This window comes from Zalophus californianus, chromosome 2 (genome assembly GCF_009762305.2).
Source record: "Zalophus californianus isolate mZalCal1 chromosome 2, mZalCal1.pri.v2, whole genome shotgun sequence".
In the NCBI taxonomy this organism is placed as follows: Eukaryota; Metazoa; Chordata; class Mammalia; order Carnivora; family Otariidae; genus Zalophus; species Zalophus californianus.
Window position 1 is genome coordinate 156,838,922 of NC_045596.1, and position 19,478 is coordinate 156,858,399.

The following is a 19,478-nucleotide window of genomic DNA, read 5'->3' on the forward strand; positions in this document are numbered from 1 at the left end:
AGTAATTTTTTTGAGCAATTGTTAAAAAGTATTTAAAGAAAGAAACCTCAGGATGAAGTCTCATCTTATGTGACTGGCCTCAAGTCTTTTCATTTTGGGCATTAAAAGGTGATGTGCCCTTTATTCATCTCCATATTGTGATGCCTGGTTTGTGTGGCAATATGGTTAGAGGACCATAGGAAAAATAGTCAAATTAATCATGTGAGACTTTAACACCTAATGCAAACCTACAACGAAACTCCAAAATACTTATTTTTGAAAATGACCACACACAAGAGCCTCAAAAAGTTGTGGTTTTATTCATTGACATTATGGGGTATGTTAAATCAACAGATGAATGAAGCATTCCTTGATGGTTGAGCTAAATTGTGAGCATTAAGACTTCTCAAAATTAACACCATCTGTGATGGTGAGAGGATTATACATGACAAAATGAAAAATGTTTATGTTTAATTAATTTTGACGTGATACAGAAAGACAACTATCACACTTCGAAGAGCAAGGCAAGTGGAATACTGAGGATCAGTACATGACACATGAATTCTGTTCTCCCTTCTTCTGCCAAAGTCTTCACTCAAGGGGTCTTATTTTGTCATGGGCTATACTAGTAAAATGAGAGTGGGGTAAAAACATAAGCCACTTGTAATTTTACAGTTCTGACTTGAGCTTGCATAATTTGAGGGGTTTTGGTCAAGGGTTAATTTCTTTCATTCTCCAAAGAGCAAAGCTAGGCAACAACCTTCACCATCCTTAAAAATACATGAAGGATCAGGCTTTAGAAAACAGGCAATTTCACTGAGTACATTTACCTGTTGGCTGGACTGATAAAAATGTAAAAAGTATAATGCCAGTGAAAAGCAAAATATATCTAAGTACAAGACTCCTGGTATGTTTAGATTTCTTGATTCTTGTCCTAGCAAGTAGCATTTCAATGAAGTAGATTTTTTGATTCATTGTCTGATTAAAAGAAAAAAAATTGTAAGCCATGGTTATTACAAATTATAAAATGTTATATAACATTGATAACATTTATAAAATTTAAATAGTACTAAGAACCCTACTGAGTGACAACAGCACTAGCTCCAGTTTGTAGGTGAGAACACTCATTAAATAACTTGGTTTGAAGTCCCACAGCTAGTTTTGGGTGGAACTAAGAAAAGAACTGAAGTTTCCTGAGTCCAAGTCCAATTTCCTTTCCATAATACTAGATTGCCAATCTTGCCCAGTAATGAGACTTGCCCACTTATTATTCCAAGCCCCTGAGGGGTTGAACAGATATTTTTTTAGATGCTACGTTTTTGTCTCTGTGACCAAATAAGAAGATGAGCAAAATTTCCAGAATTCCCTGCAGAGTGGATCACACATGGGTTTCAGTTTGAATGGGTTTCAGCAGGCCATGTCAAATGGGGCTTGTGAAAGGAATGAATGCTGCTCCTGGTCTTAGGACCTGGCTGATCCTTTCTTTCTTTTTTTTTTTTAAATTTTATTATGTTATGTTTGTCACCATACAATACATCATTAGTTTTTGATGTAGTGATCCACGATTCATTGTTTTTGTAGAACCCTTTCTTAAGGAAGTGATCGTTGATGGTGTCAATTATTCCCTTTATAATGTCTCTGCAGGTTCAATTCCAGAAAAGATTCAGGGAAGGGGGTGGGGAGTAATAACACTTTCCATATATTTTATCCCAACTTTTTCCCCATTTATGATTTTTTGTTGTTCATAGACTATTTTTCACTGAAATAAATACCATATTCAGTCAGAGCAGTTGAGTTCCCTAGCCCAACTGATATATGATTCTATAAAACACAAAAGTAATACGTGGATTATAGCTTACTGAAACACCTTAAAAGAAGTAAAACCATCGAATCATATAGTATATGTTCTTAAATGTTATTGATTTTCTGACTACCTTGTAAGTTACAATTATCAGCTCTTAATCAAGAGTAAAATGTGCTCAACAGAGGGCTTTTTATAAATGAACTTTTCTTTCTCTCCTCTTAGTTTGTATTAAACTCATCACAACCTAATAGAAATTTATACAGTTTTTAGCATAGATTTAAGCAGTCTTAATCTCACATCTCACAGATAACCATGTAGCTACTTTTCTCATTAGCATATTAGTATACATACAACCCTGAGTTGTTTTTGTTCAGTATGGTGGCTTTTTTTTTTCCTTTCTGAAACTGAACTATTTTAAAAATGTGAAGTAAAAAAAATTTAAAAATAAATAATAAAAATTTTCAAAAAATTAATCAAATAAAAATGTGAAGTAAATTGTGTTTTAGTGTATTGCAGAACTCAGTGATGCATCTTTCCCAAATCTGAAATAAAAGTGAGAAAATATTTTGAAACAAAAAAAGAGAAAAGAAGGTCTTACATAATATGGTTCAGAGTGTCTCCTCTACAATCAGCTTCAGATTTTAATTTACAGGTCATGGCCTCACAGCAAGGATTGGAACATTCCTTTAAAAGACACACAATGGAAAAGTGGGTTCAGCATTTTTTCTATAGACCAGGTGCATGCAGTTTTAGTACATGATAGCAAAAAAAATTTCAGTTTTTAAACTAAATTACTCCACTATATAGATTCCAGAGGAAATGACCAAGGAAACTTAAAAATAGAAAATAATGTTAAGTGCAATGAAAACTACCTCTAAAAAGGACAAAAATAGATTTATCCAAGAATTGCCACAAATAAATTTGGCCTAGATGATATTACATGTAAATTAATTTAAAACTTCAAGAGAATATTTCTCTGCTATTCAAACTATTTCAAGGTAGGGAAAAAAATTTAAAATTCTCAATTTATTTTACTAAGCCTGCATAATTCTGATAATGAGAGCTGGTAATGAATACACACACACATACACATGCACACACTTACACATATACACATGCACACACACCTGCATACATGCACATGTGCATTCATATGCATACACATGCATCCATACATATACACATGCACACCCACCTACACACATGCACATGTGCATTCACATGTATACGCATGCATCCATACATATACACAGGTACACATGCACACATATACACATGCATACACACCTACATGCATGCACATGTGCATTCACATGTATACCCATGCATTCATACATATACACAGGCACACACACACACATATACACATGCACACTCATCTACATACATGCACATGTGCATTCATATGTGTACACATTCATCCTATACACAGGCACACACACACATATACACATGCATACACACATGCATGCACATGTGCTTTCATATGTATACACATGCATGCATACATATACACAGGCACACACACACATACACACGCACACACACCTACATACATGCACATGTGCATTCACACGTATACACATGCATCCATACATATACACATGCACACACACCTACATACATGCACATGTGCATTCATATGTATACACATGCATCCATATATATACACAGGCACACATGCATACATGTACATACATAATTCTCATTTTTGAATATAAATGCAAAAGCTTGAATAAAATATTAACAAAACAGCAGTTTATTAATATAATAATTCTTCCATTACAACTATGCAGTGTTTTTTTTTTCACCAAAAATACAAGGGTGTCTCCACAATACAGAATAAAGTAATATCATCCATCACATTAAGAGACTGAGGGTAGAAAACAACTAATATTATTGTGATAGATGGCAAAGATTAGAAAGTAAAGATAATCTATAAAGAAAGAAAATCTGGCTGATAAATAGCAAGAATATATCTAATAAAATAAACAGTAAGACATGGATTATTTATAGTATATATTTTTATGAAAATTCTGACAAATACTATGAGACAAAGAAAAGATATGAAAGTATAATGGAAAGTATAAATCACATTTTCATTCTTTTTATGTAATAAAATATTTGACCTAGAAAAAATAGAGAATCAACTCTAAAAACAATGGATGAGTCACTAAGATCACTTTTTAAGGTAATAATAAAATAACATCAAAAGGAGTAATAAAGTAGAACCTAATATAAAAAGGTAAACACTACACACACTAATAGCAAAAAGAAAAATAGAAAATACTTCAGAATAAGCTTCATCATATGCAAGAACTACATGAAAAACTATATTTAACTTTTCTGAGAAACTCAAAAGACAATTAGTCTTTTAAAACAATCAAATTGTGGGGTGTCTGGGTGGCTCAGTTGGTTAAGCATCTGCCTTTGGCTCAGGTCATGATCCCAGGGTCCTGGGATCAAGCCCAACATCAGGCTCCCTGCTCAGTGGGGAGTCTGCTTCTCCCTCTGCCCCTCACCCCGCTTGTGCTTCTCTCACTATCTCTGTTGCTGTCTCTCTCTCTTTCAAATAAATAAAATCTTTAAAACAATAAAACAATCATATTGTGAAAATCCCAGTGGCCCTCGGAGAAAAATATGAATTTCATGCATTTCAATCAGAATCTCAATTGTATTTGTGAGCAAACTGACAAAAAAAAAGTACCAAGAGCTATATGGGAGAATGAACACTGAAGAGTGATGATGCAAATTCCACCTCAAGAAATGAACACACTTAAGACTGTTGAATCACAGATCTGTACCTCTGAAACAAATAATACATTATATGTTTAAAAAAAAAAAAAGAAGAAGATGGCAGGAGGGGAAGAATGAAGGGGAGGAATCAGAGGGGGAGATGAACCATGAGAGATGATGGACTTTGAAAAACAGAGGGTTCTAGAGGGGAGGGGGGTGGGAGGATGGGTTAGCCTGGTGATGGGTATTAAGGAGGGCACGTTCTGCGTGGAGCACTGGGTGTTATGCACAAACAATGAATCATGGAACACTACATCAAAAACTGATGATGTAATGTATGGTGATTAACATAACATAATAAGAAAAAAAAGAAAAAAAAGAAATGAACACACTTGCCACTGCAGATATTAAAATGCATTGCATGGTTAAAGTCATTAAAATAGTGTGTGATAATATCTAGGTAGATCAGCAGAATGGTTGTTTTTAAGATCTAGAAATAGACCTAAATGGGTACATAAAAATAGTAAAATAGCATATGAGATCATGGAAAATTGGATTATTCACTAAAAGATACTATATAAAGTTTATAAACTACTTTTTAGGTAGGAAAACAGCTATATAAAATTCAGCTGTTCATAAGCCTTAACTCTAGTTTTATTCAACTCCTTAAGAAGAAAATCAACACAAAATGGAAGCAATACAGGAGCTGGCTGATATACTTAAGACAGTTTTAGATCCTACACATCACATAGTGTTTCTCTCTCTCTCTGTCTCTCTTTGTCAATGTGCACTGACTATAGGCCCTGGGACTGCGGAAATCAGAAGTACCCCGGATTGTGAACAACTTCAAATGCCTTTCACCCAAGAAGCCATATGGGAATGCAAGCAAGGAGGAATGAGATAAACTTATATCTAACTTATTATAAAGCACCAAATCACTTGCATTATTTCATATTTCATTATAACTAAAAGAATATTTGTAATACTCTTTACAAATGATTAAGTTACACTATGAAATCTTCTAATGTAATTCAAAAGTTTAAAAAGTCTGAATAAATAACTGAAGCATAGAGAGAATGTATGCCCTCCCCATTGTCATGCGGCCTCTTAAAGTAATGAATGAATCTTGGGTTACCACAGGCTTCATTCATTACTGGCTTTGGATCTTTGGAACTAGTTACTTAACTTTTCAGAGTTTTACTTCTCTAAATTGGGATAATAACAAAACCCATTCTGTAGGTTTGTTGTGTGTAATAAAGGAGATATGGTGTACATAAAAATTTATTTTGCAGATTGACACATAAAAAAATCTCTTCAAATAGTAACTCGTTTTTTTCAGTCTTAAAAGTAAAAGAAGATTGCTAGGACCTCAGAATCTTCTCTTAGAAACTAGTGTGGGATTGCTGGCAAATATTTATCAGAGACATTCTTTACAGTACATTGATACTTTGCAGGGACAGATTTTTATAAAGATTAGCAGAATTATAGTAATTATCTTAGATGTTTTATATTAATAACCTATTTTCTACAGGTTTATGTGATTTTTCTTTCTCTCCTTCTCTGTTTCATTTACTGTCTGGTTTATACACTGGCTTGGTGAGGAAAGGCCAGCTTTCTCTATGGAGAGACCTTGCTTCTAGATCTGTAAGTGTTTTTGCTCAACAAATGATCAACTGTGACTTTAGATGATTTAAGAATTTCTGACCAATATGTCTAGGAAAGATTGTAAGTGACATGTTATGGTTAACGATTTACTTCTTTACATTGAACTTTATACAATCATGTCATAAGTGTATCCTGGCTTTTGAAATGTCTTTCAAAATGTGTCGAAAACCAGTATTAAAAACACAAGTGTGGGACACCTGGGTGGCTCAGTAGGTTGAGCATCTGACTCTTGGTTTCAGCTTAGGTCATGATCTTAGGGTTGCAAGATGGAGCCCCACATAAGGCTCTGTGCTCAGTGTGGATTCTGCTTAGGATTCTCTCTCTCTCCCCTTTCCCTCTTCTCTGCCTCTCCCCTAGTTTGCAATAAATAAATAAATAAATAAATAAATAAATAATAAAGTCTTTTAAAAAAATGAAGAAAACTGCAAGTGCAAGCCTATTTTTTTTACCATGATGCCATGTTTGTCTTTAGAAAAAATTTCCAAAAGAACATTCCTTGAAGAAGGAAAAGAAAAAGAAAACAGCATAATTCTCATGCTGCAATAACTCTCTAAAAATTTTTTAAATTGCAGATATTTTCATACCTTAGAAAAGCCACAATCACAGTCTTCTCCTAATTCCAGAAGTTGGTTCCCACACACTGGTTTCGTTATTATATTTTTAGGAATTGGTGCTTGCAGTAGGCACTTTGGTTTTTGAGATAAAATGTATTTCTTAAAATGTGAACGGCAGGATGTACTGAAATCCTTTGGGAATTTTGAACTGCAACCAGAAGAGAAATCATGAAATCTAGTGATAAATTAACATGAGAATCTGACTTCTCTAACTATATCACCTGGTTCAATGGAAATTCCAAATTCAATATCTGTTTAAGATTGCACTATGTTATATGTGGAGGGCAAAAGAGCATAAATACTACGCTAGTTGGAAAATTGTTTCCCTAAACACTGAGCTTGTAGAACTGGAAGAATTTAAATTCCTCTGTGGATCCAGTACTGTCCTAAATGGCAGGAATGATGAATGAGCCTCACCATTTGTGATCACCATTGAGGGCTGAGAGGTAAGAGATAATAATAATGAATTAATGAAAGGAAATAATTGCAGACTTAGGATATATTTGGATATATTTGTCTTCCTATTCATGAGGATTTTAAGAGCAAGGTATTCTTTTTTATTTTTCTATCCCAAGTCCTTGCAAAGGGACTGGCATTAGAAGCTAATTAATAACATAAAAACGGATTTAGTGATTAGTGATGAAGATATATAAGAATGTTGTCATCATCTTAATTAGATACATATTTTTAGAACACATATTATTATTTAATAGAAGTTTGTACCTCTTAATCCCCTTCATCTATTTTGCTCAACCCCTACCCCACTGTCAACCACCAGTTTATTCTGTTTTTATAGGTATATTTCTGTTTTTGTCTGTTTGTTCATTAGTTTTATGTTTTAGATTGCATTTATAAGTAAAATAATGTGATATTTGTCTCTTTCTGTTTGATTTATTTCACTTAGCATAATACCCTCTAGGTCCGTCCATGTTGACGTGAAGGGCAAGATTTCATTCCACTGTGTGTGTGTGTGTAGCATTTTCTTAATCCATTCATTTATTGATGGACACTTAAGTTGTTTTCATGTCTCGACTATTATTAAAAAATATGTTATTTAATGTTAAAATTATTTTAAGTTAAAATAACATGGTTACCATACTCATAATCTCTAACTTGGCATATTTGGAAATCTTAAATAATTAGCCCTGATAAGCTGGTCAAACCTGTGCATCAAGAGGCTATAGCGTGAATTAATGGGATTCACAGCCCTTGGTAAAAAATACCCATTCACTATATAGACTGCATCTGAATTCTTTAAGATTTAAGAAATACGTATTTTTTCTCAGGGGTGACAAGGTCTCACCTCAGATATTGATTCATCACACAACTCCCTGAGGGACACTTGGTATAATATGGAACATCAGGCATACCAAGGACATGACCCAACTCATGTGACATCACTCCTACAAGAGCGACATTATTCTTTTTCTTAGCCTGGAAAAAAAAAAAAAAAGAAACATCTATTACTTATATTCAGTTATTTCCTAGTTTGATAAAATAGTTTGACAGATGAAAAATAATGAGACATTAAGCTCCTTTCCCTGTCATTGGCTATTGTAAAATGTTGAATTAACATTTGAAGTGGCTGGCTCCTGTGAATCCAACCATTGAATCAATGCTCAATAAATATTTTCTGAGCTAACGAGGAGTTCTTGGTGAACGATGAGTAAATTAAGGTAATTACATTCTTCCTAAGAAGTACCATACTATGTATTCAAAGGCCTCCAAAACCTATTGTCATAATGCTTGACATTGGCAGTACTCAGCCATATGACATCAAAATGCACCTTCTCTGACCTCTCTGACCGTTGATACTGAAGATAATTAATTTGAAGTTGGCTCAGGCCACAGAGGGCATCTGGGTTCCCTTTCTGTTCCAATCGTCCGGTTCTTACTCCCTAATACCAACTAAGGAATGAGGACTTCTGGGAGGGCCAAGGTAAGGAGATACTCTGTTTTATAATCCAAGGTATCTTCAGTGTAACGATTTACCAGTAGGTTCATCTCTACTTTTATTTACTGACTCAGCAAATGTTCTTTGTGTTAACTCTGTATAAGGCACCATTCTGGTCTTCATAGAGGACACAGAGTCACAGGGAGCCTCACTATGAGCTTACAAACCTCAATAACAGCAACCGAAGCCGAGGAACACAAGGAATTCGAGGCTGCCATTCCTACACGTCCATTGCTGAAGCCATTTCCACTGTGTGAAAATTACATGTCTGTTGTCACAAGCTGAGTCTTTGGAACCATTAGCTTTTGTCAGTTATGTTTCAGATTTCCCATGTTGCTCCACCCTTTTTATATTCACTAGGCTGCAGAAAAGCCTCTGCTATTCCATAGCATTATATGATCACAGATGATCACCACCTCCAGGAGTCCATTTTAGTAAACCTGACATGGGTCTCCACATTCTTACAGGTGAGTTCCTAATGGTAGAACTTCAGCCTCTCTGACAACAGACTGGGGAGATACAATTGAACAGAAATCTCTGCCAAGAACCTTTTGGGATAATTCTCCACTCTGCCTTCATACACCCGGCACTGGTCAGCATTTGCTCACCTGAGTAGCTGTGCATGGTCATGTATCCTCATTTTCCCCAGGTTAGAACGATGCCAATTCAGAAAGTTGTGAAAGGTGTCACCTGTGTTGGGTACCACCTTGATCTTATCATCATCTGACCAGATTTCCATACCTACCAATGCCACTCGAACATCTATGGTATTATAAATCTGTGGGAAGAGCATTTTTTTTTCATGAAAATGTTTGAGATTTCTTTATTGTCTTAAATCTTTTGTTCACCATAAGTGATGGATAAGTGTGTCACATTTTGAAAATAGAAATCCTAGAAGTTGCCTTTGCTATATAGTACATGTGATTTTACCTTGATGTTAATCCTTGCCTGCTAAATTTCCCAAAACTCCTGACATTAAGCCACTGTGACCCTCCCAACTCCTTACTTGGTGAAACCATAGAGAAGCCCCAAGCTTCTCTGTGGAAATACATGTTTACAGGACAAATATCTTACCACGTTGAGTAGGTTCATCACATCAAACACAAAGCTTCTTATCAAAGTCAGATTCCCCTTATACATGTTATACTGTAAAATATGAAATGCAAACATAATTAAAAAAAAGTTGACGTGGTACAGGATTTAACATTTTAAGAAAAATTACACACTTCAACATAAGTAAATGTGTACTCATTCATGTCTGACTTATATAACACTGTGTTTCAACAAATTCTTTTTAAAGGTAAGAAAAAAAGTAGGCAACATATATATTTCAATGTTTTTCATTTTAAGTTGAAGATATCAAATTAACAATTTCAATATTTCTAACCATTTCAATATTATTAAAATTTGATTATAAAGCAATATTTGCTAATTTAAGATCACAGATTATAGTATTTTATGGATATAAATATAATTTGTAAAATATATACAGTTTTGTATCTACTCTATATTTACATAACAGGGTGAGAATTTTGAAAATATTTCAATAACCCATTCTTTTTTTGTTTTTCATCATATGGTTGATTTCTTATAGCTATCTGGTATTAAGTATACTTCCAATATCTGAATATATTGGCAGCAGGTGGGTATTAAAGAGTTGGAAAGTGAATGAGAACTATTGGCAGCAAAGCAGGTAGAAAAGATGTGACAATCAGGTGGCCAGAGTGCATTTTCAGCTAGGATAGCTTATTTCCTTTGCTCATTTGATAAGAAAACTTAGAAATTGACTTAACTGCTCAAGAAGCATACATATTTCATACTCACAAAGGCATTATCCAGCACCAACAAGAGATCAATGTACTTCTCAGCCTGAAGAAAGTCTTCTTGCTTTACAAAGAGTAAAATAACATCATTAATAATCATCTTTATCCTAAAAGATTGAAAAATGTGCAATGAGATTTTTTTCCAGAGGGAAATTAAGTTAAAGAATAAGTAAGTGAATTATAGGCTTTACCTATGCCAGTAACTGTTGAACACAATGGTATACCATATATCATTGTTGAGATAATTGGAAGAAACGATGACATAGGAAATCTACACTTACCTCTGGGATATTGAGTGACCTGGAAGTTCGAATATGGCCTTGTTTCCTGCCAACACTTCTTACACCACAAGTGTGATTAGCCAGGTCTATCTCCTCCTGGTTATATGTGAGGACAGCATGTTCTTCTTGGTCTGTGCTTTTCAGAGGCTTTATCATATATCTTTGGTCATGATGTGTGAAGTATCCCCTGTGAGATACAGGCACTCATATTTCAAGATTCTCTGCCACACAGAGTCACAGTAATGACCAGAACAGAGTATACCTCTACCTAAATCATAAGCTCACACATACAGTTTTCATTCATAGGCTTTCTAGCTAACTTTTGCTAATTTAAGTTATAATCAGTACTTGTCAATAGTAAAATGAAGTCTATATTATTTACTAGAAATTTCTGAACAAGAATTGCTAGGATGAAGCTATCCCAGAGAATTTAGAATTTATATCATAAGCTCAATAAATATTTGTCCATAGTTTATTTATACACTTAGCAAACATTTCTTGGCAGGTCCTAGGAATATCATGGAGGACAGAGTAAAGAAGTGTTTAGATGCTGAGAACCCCAAAGGAGAGAAAGAATCATGAGCAAATCAGCCAGAGGAACAGGTTGGAACTAGTAGTAGTTTAAAGAATTCTTCTTTTTAGTAAGAAAATGAATTCAGAAATATAAAGTGAATTAGTATGACAGAGGACTACAAATACAGCATAGATAGTCATTAAAAATTATGTCTATGAAGGCATTTTATGATATGGGAAAAGGCTTATGATATCACGTGGCATGAACCATGTTAGAAGAACAATTATATATATTTTATTTCATATTTCAACCATGTAAAAGATACATATTTATATGCATAAAGTCTGCAAACATGACAAAATGTTAATGATAGCAGTCACTCTTAAGCACAATTTTGTGGTAATTATTTTCTTATTTGTACTTTTTCTTACTTTCTAAATTTTCCCTAATTGGCAAGAATTATTTTTGTAAACAGAAATATCACACACGAGCATGTGCGTGTGAACACATACACTGTTAAAAATCATGTTAAACATAATTATAAAATGATTGCAAGTGTGATACTTTAATCTTCATTTTAAAAGCATTTTATCTATGCAGAAGATTTCACCAAGATAATAAGACATGACATCCAGGAAGACTCAATTCTGTGTAATAGAATTGTACTTAATGTTTAATATTTTTGCAAGTGACTCACCTCAACCCATTACAAGTACTAATGCTGGCAACAGAATCCTTTTCATTTAGTATGTGTCCATTATAGTAGCAATGTTCCTAAAGATGGAAAAAAAGAAATATATTTTTTTAACTATAAGAATAAACATATCACAGTTGTGGTGAAAGCTGTTATTTTGAATACGTAGGAAGGTTCTTCAAATAGTGGTGGCAGCCAGACCAGTTCCCAGAAACAAAAACAGTGAGAACTTCAGAGATTTTATGACCTGTTCCACTACTGACCCTGGAAATTCCATCTGTGATGGCTGAATTGTCTTTCCGGCATTAATTGCATGATAGAAAAGTCCAAGGAGTGTGAACTTAAGTGGTCTCTGGTGAAAGTAGTTGCTGCATCTGAGAAGTGGCCAGCCCCCCTGGGATCGACAGTACTTCCAGAGAGCCCTCAGGTTTGAAGACCCTCTTTTGAGAATTTCGCTTCCCTGTGTGAGTCCCTAAGACACTGTGCATCACATATCAATAAAATGAGGTACCCATTTTTCTAGATTCCAGGGTTCTCAAGAAGTCACACTACCACTCCTAAGCCCCTCATGGGGCTAGTCCAAATTGTCATTTTAATTGGCGTGTTAGTGGAATCCCTTTACCAGCATCAAAACCACAGCAAATTTGTTCACAACTAGACAGTCATACATGGTTGGTGCTCCATATAAGCAAAGTAGGGGGTCACTTACATAGAATGATCCAACAAAGCTATTGAATAAATTCTTGTTCAAAATAAACTGACTTGTTTTAGGGTCTGAAATTCCATCTATGTTTTTCTTGATTTGGAAGAAACCTTGTCATCATAAACATTTTCTTGTAGAGGACTTGGAAAAGGTACCAAATTAAGATATCATCAGCCATTCACACTTGAGCATGAATTAATTTAAGTGTTAGCAAAAATCCAGATATCCATGAAACCAGAGATTTTATGTGAGAGGGGAACAAAGAGCCATTTTGTGACAGAAGTTTTGCCTTTTTATAGAGACACACATGTGTGGGGTGCCCAAGGAGAGTGGCTCTGCGGAATTCACTTAGCTTGGTAACAGTCTATGATTGTCTTTTTGTATTCTCTTCCTGTTCTTACAGGAAAATCAGTCTTAGGCATTGATTTGCTATGTCTGACATCTAGGCCTTGGCATTATCTATGGCATGGTGGTTTAATGAGACATAAAATTATATTAATTAAATAATTAATATTCCATTTCTGACCGCAGGATATATGCATATATTGTTCAAAAATAGTAAATAGCTGTATGATGTATCAGTAGCTACCAGGCAGAATATTTCTAACCTTTTGATAAGATGGTTAGGAGGAAAGTGGACTTGTGGTTGCTTCTACAAATGCAATACTTGGAAGCCTCCTACTATCCTTACCTTTAAAAAAAAGCTGACTATGATTTTTTCATCTTTTCATCTGTTGGCTCATTGGTCACAGACAAGCACCTTGTTTCCAAGTCCTTTGATTTCTTTTTTAATTGTCCTCGGACCTATGCATTTTACAACATAAGTGGCAGATCCCAGAAAGAATCCCAGAAAGTATTCAGAACCTACCATGTTCTGAGGGCTTGTAGTGATTTCCTCTCCTGTGGGTGAGTAATATATTTCAGTGTAGTCTGGCCGCAGGAGATGTCTGCAAAGTTCAAAAAGTTGCAAGATACACTTAGGGTCGTAATAAGGGCTAATGTTCCTGGATGATCTTTAGCACTAAAAGAATGATTATGTCTACACTGAGAAAAAGCAGACATTCTGACTCACTGATCCTTTTTCAACATTGGAACTCTGTTGCTGAAGCAAATCAAAGCATTAATTATGCCCATTAGATTCAAGGGAAGAATTGCCCCCAGATACTTTTCAGCTGAAAATTCTCTATCCTCAAATGGGTTATTTTGGTATTCTTTGCATCAAAGACTAACGTGCATAAAAGACCACTGTTATCAGGGAGAAGTTTACTAACAGATGTACAATTTGGTTGAGCCCCATCCCCAGGGATCTATGTCCAGGCTCTGTGCCCTGAATGACCCTTACCTACGTTCTTATAAAAATAATGGAAAGCCACGTCAAAAATTTGAGTTCATATGGGTAGAAAAGATTTTCAGTAATTTGGGAGAAGTATTAAGGAAGAAAAATATTTATCTGTGTTGCTCTCTTTGCTTTATACTTTGCATGTAATTTCCTTAGAAAGCCACAACCCTCTTAGCTAACATTAGCACAATCTAGTAACATCTAAAACTCAACGTGTTTCATGTCTTCTACTTCAAATAACATTAAATAGAGTCTCAAGAAGGTTTATTTTTCCATATTCTGTTAATATAATCTAGTGATTAGACTTTCAGGAACTACAACTTACTTGCTTTTTTGCAGGTGAAGAACAACTTCTTCTCCATTTAATGTAATCTGATACTGAAGTTCAGGTTCATATCTTTCCTAAAAAATATTTAATAATATACTGATATCAATTTATATTTCTGAGTCTATGTAAAATGATTATAATACAATAATACATGTAGTATATATATAGAATAATTACAAGTGCCTGTAATATAAAATAGTTCTCATATATTTAAAATAAGTAAAATAAAATACAAATTGTACATTAAGATGGGTTTCCAAAAAGTACAATAATGCAGTAATAATACTCACAGATTAAACTAACTCTACCATGTAAGATAGGAACTTATTATTTGCCCTCCTGTACAGTATACTGTCCTGTGTATCCTAATGGATCACTAATGGTTTAATAATAAGGCACATATTTTTCTTACTTTAAAAAAACCAAACAAAATATACTAAAGAAAACCAACTAAGAACTAGTAAGAATTGAGGTAAAAATTATAAGTACTTGCAACAATGTAAGAGTCAAAGAGTTAATATCTTTTTTAATTTTGTAAATCTTGCTAATTAATGAGATAATGTTGAATTCTCCATTATAAGCAAAAGGGTCAAGGAAAAGGCAATTCTGTGGGGCAGGAGGTGAGGGTACTGTTTGGTGAACTTGGCAAGAAACATTTCTTTCTAGAAATGGCTTCCCTTCCTGGGCTCTCTCCCTAGCCTCCAAACAGAGAAATGTCTAGGCAGCTTTATTTTTTCTGATCAAGTGAAATAGTTAACTCTCTTCCTACTGCTTAAATGTAAAAGCATTCTGAGAATCCTACGTTCTTTTCTGGACAAAGAGAAGCTGTGGATATGGGCTTCAAAAGTAAACTCTTAGGCATCACCTCTATTACTAAAAAGACCCTTTATTGGCTCTCTGATTGTGAAATCCCACTATTATTCACATTACTTACCTCTTTGCCATTCTCTGTCTGGTTGTTCTGTATCTCCCTTTTGTGTAAAATGTGTAGTTTTTTAGGACGAACTACTTCATAGAGCTCTAATTCAGGTGTTTGCTTTATGGCTATTGCTGGAGAAGAAAAGAGAAAATATTAATATAATACATTTAAAGGTCTTGGGTTTTGTTTTGGTTTGGGTTGGTTGGCTTTGTTGAAATGGCATGGAAGGCTGAATTCCCATCCAGAAAGTATTAAGAAAAGCAAGGTCGTCCTTCTTCCTCCTTATCAACTTTGATAACAAAGAAATTTTATTTGCTCTATCTACTTATTCTGGAAAGACAGGGAGGTGATGAAATAATTCTTCAGAGGATTGCTCAGTACATGGAAGCTTATAGGAGCCAGGATTCTGCCTTGTAGTCCAGTTCCCTCTTCCTCTGTAGTCCTCTTCAAAATTGTGGATCTTTCTCTCAGTGTTCTCAGAGATCTCTGTTTTTGCTTTCTATGTCTTTTTCTCTTTGTGGTGCAACCCCTGACTACCTCTTCCAAAAATCAGATTTTTCATAAGCATTTAATACCTCATTATTAGAGAAGACTCTATTAACCACTATTTTATTTTTATTTCTAAGTGTAACAATAAACCATTATGTTTTTCCTCTCATTAGCATTTACCCTCAAGACTACAGATTTCATAGGAAACAAAGTTTGTGTTATCCCCTGCCAGAGCAATTTCAAAGCATCAGATAGCAAGTAGGAAAATCAGATAGCAAGTAGGCTAAATGTCCTTCTTGATACACTTGGTATAATATTACACAGACAATTTTATATTTTGCTTGCATATAGTAGGAAGAGAACTGATATCAGAGCCAAAGGATGTGGTCTTAAGTCCTAGCTAAATGACCTTATAAAAGTTATTTTGCTTTCCTATCAGTTTACTTATCTAAAATGGAGGTTGATGTAAAAATTGAATAACATAAAATATATAAAATTATGCAGCACTAGTCTAGGAAGATGGTATAGGTGCACTTTATCTACCTTTTCTTTTAATTTTTCAATCACTCATGTAAGGTCAGTCTTATTTTTAAATGCTCCCATTTTCAAAGGTAAATGTCTATGCTTAGAGACAATTTCCCACTGAAAGACAGGGTGACCTTGAGAACACGAAGCAGTTTAACACCTGGCTGATGTGGAGAACCTGAAGGAAAATAATCAAGCAAAAATTTTCTCCTAGTCAGACCCCAGAGTTCTGCTATGATGCTATCCCAAGAAGGACTCATTACACCGGAAAACAGGAAATTTATAAATATATTACTAAGAGTTTTTTTTAATCAATGGAGAATATGAATCCAGTTAATGGAAAGAGTTGTGGGGTTGAGGTTAGAATAAATTTTAATAAATTTTAGTCTTTAACTGTTCAGTTGGTCAATTAAGTTTTAATTTTGCTTAATACTGTAATTATGTCTAATGCTAATTTTACTTAAAAGTCTTCCTTGTCATCCATCCTAGCACAATTTTTGGTCAAATTGTGTCTTGATAGATGATTGTCTCTTTATGGAGTATAAAATATCAATGTTATTCAAGATAGCATTGGAGATGGTGAGAAAATTCTTGATTTCTGATCTGGAAGTTAATCCTCTGGTGTTATTTGGGCTGTATGTTTTAGAAAATACAATTATAGATCTAGGAGAATTACTGAATGAGAAGTAAAATTTCAGGTACATCCTAACTAAATTGTTATACGAATCACAACACCTTGACTATGAGCATGGAGTTTATGTAAATTGAGTAAATATACCAAAATGCAAACAGTAGTCATCTTTGGGTCATATAAGAATGTTACTTTTTCAAGGGTACTTTAAAAATGCATTAAATAATTTGACTTTTGTATAAAATGTCAATATTTTAGTGCTTACCTTGAGTTTGAATGATGAGCCAGAGGACAGAAAGTAGTGCCAAAGACATGTTGCCTACTGCATATAGCTGAGAAGTCCCACACAGCATGAAACTGGTTTCCCCAGCAGTCCAGTTTTATCTTCCTCTTCTTCTCTTTACAAAAAACAAAAAACAAAACAAAATAAAACAAAAAACAAAACAGAAAAACCTCAAGCATTCTTTGTGAGATTAGGGAATGTTTCTTAATGGTGTTGGGAAATTGCCAAGAAATTGCAGTGTCAAGATCATGAGAATGTTCCTCATTTAAGAGAGGTGTTTATGTCTGTGGTTACAGCTTGTTAAGGAATTTATATCTGGACAGCGGCTTGGCCCTGGTGTTCCTATAGTGGTGGGAAAGAATCAGCTGAGGCTGAGATGCCTGTGTACATATTTGCATACTCACCAAACTGAACCACCACAATTGCCATTCAGTAACTTTATAGAAATTGATCTACAAATTTAAAAAAGGTATTAGTAGTCCATACATATTTTGAGAAGTTGGCACAGAGAACACAGAATCTATAAAGCAAGTACTAGGTAAAGTCTTACAAACTTGCATATTGTAATCTCCCTGACCTTTAGTCTCCTTATCTGTAAAAACAGATAATAACAACACCTACCTCAAGCTTCTTATAAAATTTGTACAAGGTAATACACACATATGCATGACACATACACATGTAAGACTATAAAGAATTGCACAATGTAGATTCTCCTGGCACTATGAGCCTCAACCTAATTATCCTGCATATGAAGTACATTTGAAGCACACCACTGCAGAAAAATTACAGTATTTTTCTGATTACAAAAATAATGAATTTTCATGGTCATAAGTATCAAGGGAATATTTAAGAAAAAAAAGTTGGCTACCTAAAGGCCCATCATCAGGAAAGGATTTCCATTAACATTGTGGCATTTTTATATCTTTTCTATTTACTAATAAAAGAAAAGAAATAAAAGGAAATTAAAATTTATAAACTTTAGTTCTTATTGTATAGAGGGTTTTGGGAAACTGTTATTTTTTTGCACAGCATGAAGCATTTCTGTGTTTATGTGTGTCTCAGTATGTGTATATTTCTTCAATTGCCACTTCTAATTACCTCTTGTAGATAAATTACTAGTTACTAGAAATGGTATTATTTAATTAAAAAAGGTAAATCGATGTGAGATTCTTCATATACATTGACATGAAACTTCTCAGAGAGTTATCACCAAATTGCATTTCCTTTTATAGTTTTCCCAATCTAGAAATCTATGCTCTTTAACTGCTGAGGCTAATTTTCCTGATACATTTGGGGACTTACTAGGATGTGCTGTAAATTTTATAGTTACTTCCCTAGGTCTAGCTAGCCTGTTTTCCATCCTTTTATATTCTTTTGAGTCATTTAAGTTTTCTTTGTAATTTTATACTTATTTTGCTGATCCAGAAGATCAACATTCTACATACAACCTATAGTGGTTGTCATTAAAATGTAACAGAATATAATCTTAATTAACATCTCTACTATCAAATAATACAAGGCCTTGGCACAGTTTAACTCTTATCCATAACCCACTCCTTGCCACCTTACATGTTGTTGTCAAGTATTTTAGTTCTATCATGATTCTCATGCCCAAATTAGTCATTATCATTAGTTGTGTGTTTTATACAGATGATGCTAATTGAAATCACTCATATATATACCACCTTCTTTACTCACAGGTTCTTTTAACATCAGTTCTTTTTTAAAAATAGAAATTTCCTAGTGAAACATATAGTTGACCCTTGAAAAATGTGGTGATTATGGGTGCTGACCCCCTGTGCAGTTGAAAATCTCGGTATAACTTTTAACCACCCCAAAACTTAACTACTAATAGTCTACTGTTGACCAGAAGCCTACTGATAACATAGTTGATTAACACATATTTTGTATGTTATAGGTAGTATGTACTGTATACTTATAATAAAGTAAGACAAAGAAAAGAAAATGTTAAGAAAATCATGAGGAAGAAAAAATAGATTTACAGTATTGTATTATATTTTTCTCAAAAAAAAAATCCAGGTGTAAGTGGACCTGTGCAGTTTAAACCTGTGTTGTTCTGGGTTAACTGTTCTTTGATAAACACGTCATTAAAATTTTCTTAGAGAAGCACTTTCATGTTTTCTTTTCATTTTTGCTGAGACTATTTTACCTTATTCTTTAATGGTAGTTTAGC

The 19,478-nt window shown here is 34.2% G+C and overlaps 1 protein-coding gene across 2 annotated transcripts; it reads right to left on the reverse strand.

Moving 5' to 3' along the window:
* Positions 1-276: 276 nt before the first annotated feature.
* ADAMDEC1 (ADAM like decysin 1) lies at positions 277-17,703 on the reverse strand. Of its 2 annotated transcripts, none has more exons than XM_027599038.1 (14): positions 17,264-17,396; positions 15,369-15,484; positions 14,432-14,508; positions 13,636-13,714; positions 12,068-12,144; positions 10,857-11,043; positions 10,577-10,639; positions 9,827-9,898; positions 9,361-9,530; positions 8,920-9,001; positions 8,102-8,232; positions 6,769-6,946; positions 2,382-2,467; positions 277-957 (listed from the first exon to the last, which is right to left on the reverse strand). In XM_027599038.1, exons 1-14 carry the CDS (start codon positions 17,349-17,351, stop codon positions 951-953), a joined length of 1,413 nt encoding a protein of 470 aa, XP_027454839.1. In that variant the 5' UTR covers positions 17,352-17,396; the 3' UTR covers positions 277-950. The 2 variants fall into 2 exon arrangements, with proteins under 2 accessions (XP_027454839.1, XP_027454841.1); XM_027599040.1 differs by lacking the exon at positions 277-957 and adding an exon at positions 17,686-17,703 and having other exon boundaries at positions 2,378-2,467.
* Between the last annotated feature and the right edge of the window lie 1,775 nt (positions 17,704-19,478).

Bases quoted from the DNA above. Each gene is read 5' to 3' on its own strand.
- ADAMDEC1 (XM_027599038.1), bottom strand. From the start codon at position 17,351: ATGCTGTGTGGGACTTCTCAGCTATATGCAGTAGGCAACATGTCTTTG. The intron at 11,044-12,067 runs GTGAGTCACTTG...TGTATCTCACAG, and splicing joins AGTACTTGTAATGGGTTGAG to GGGATACTTCACACATCATG. The intron at 9,002-9,360 runs GTGAGCAAATGC...ATTTTCACACAG, and splicing joins GACCATGCACAGCTACTCAG to TGGAAATGGCTTCAGCAATG.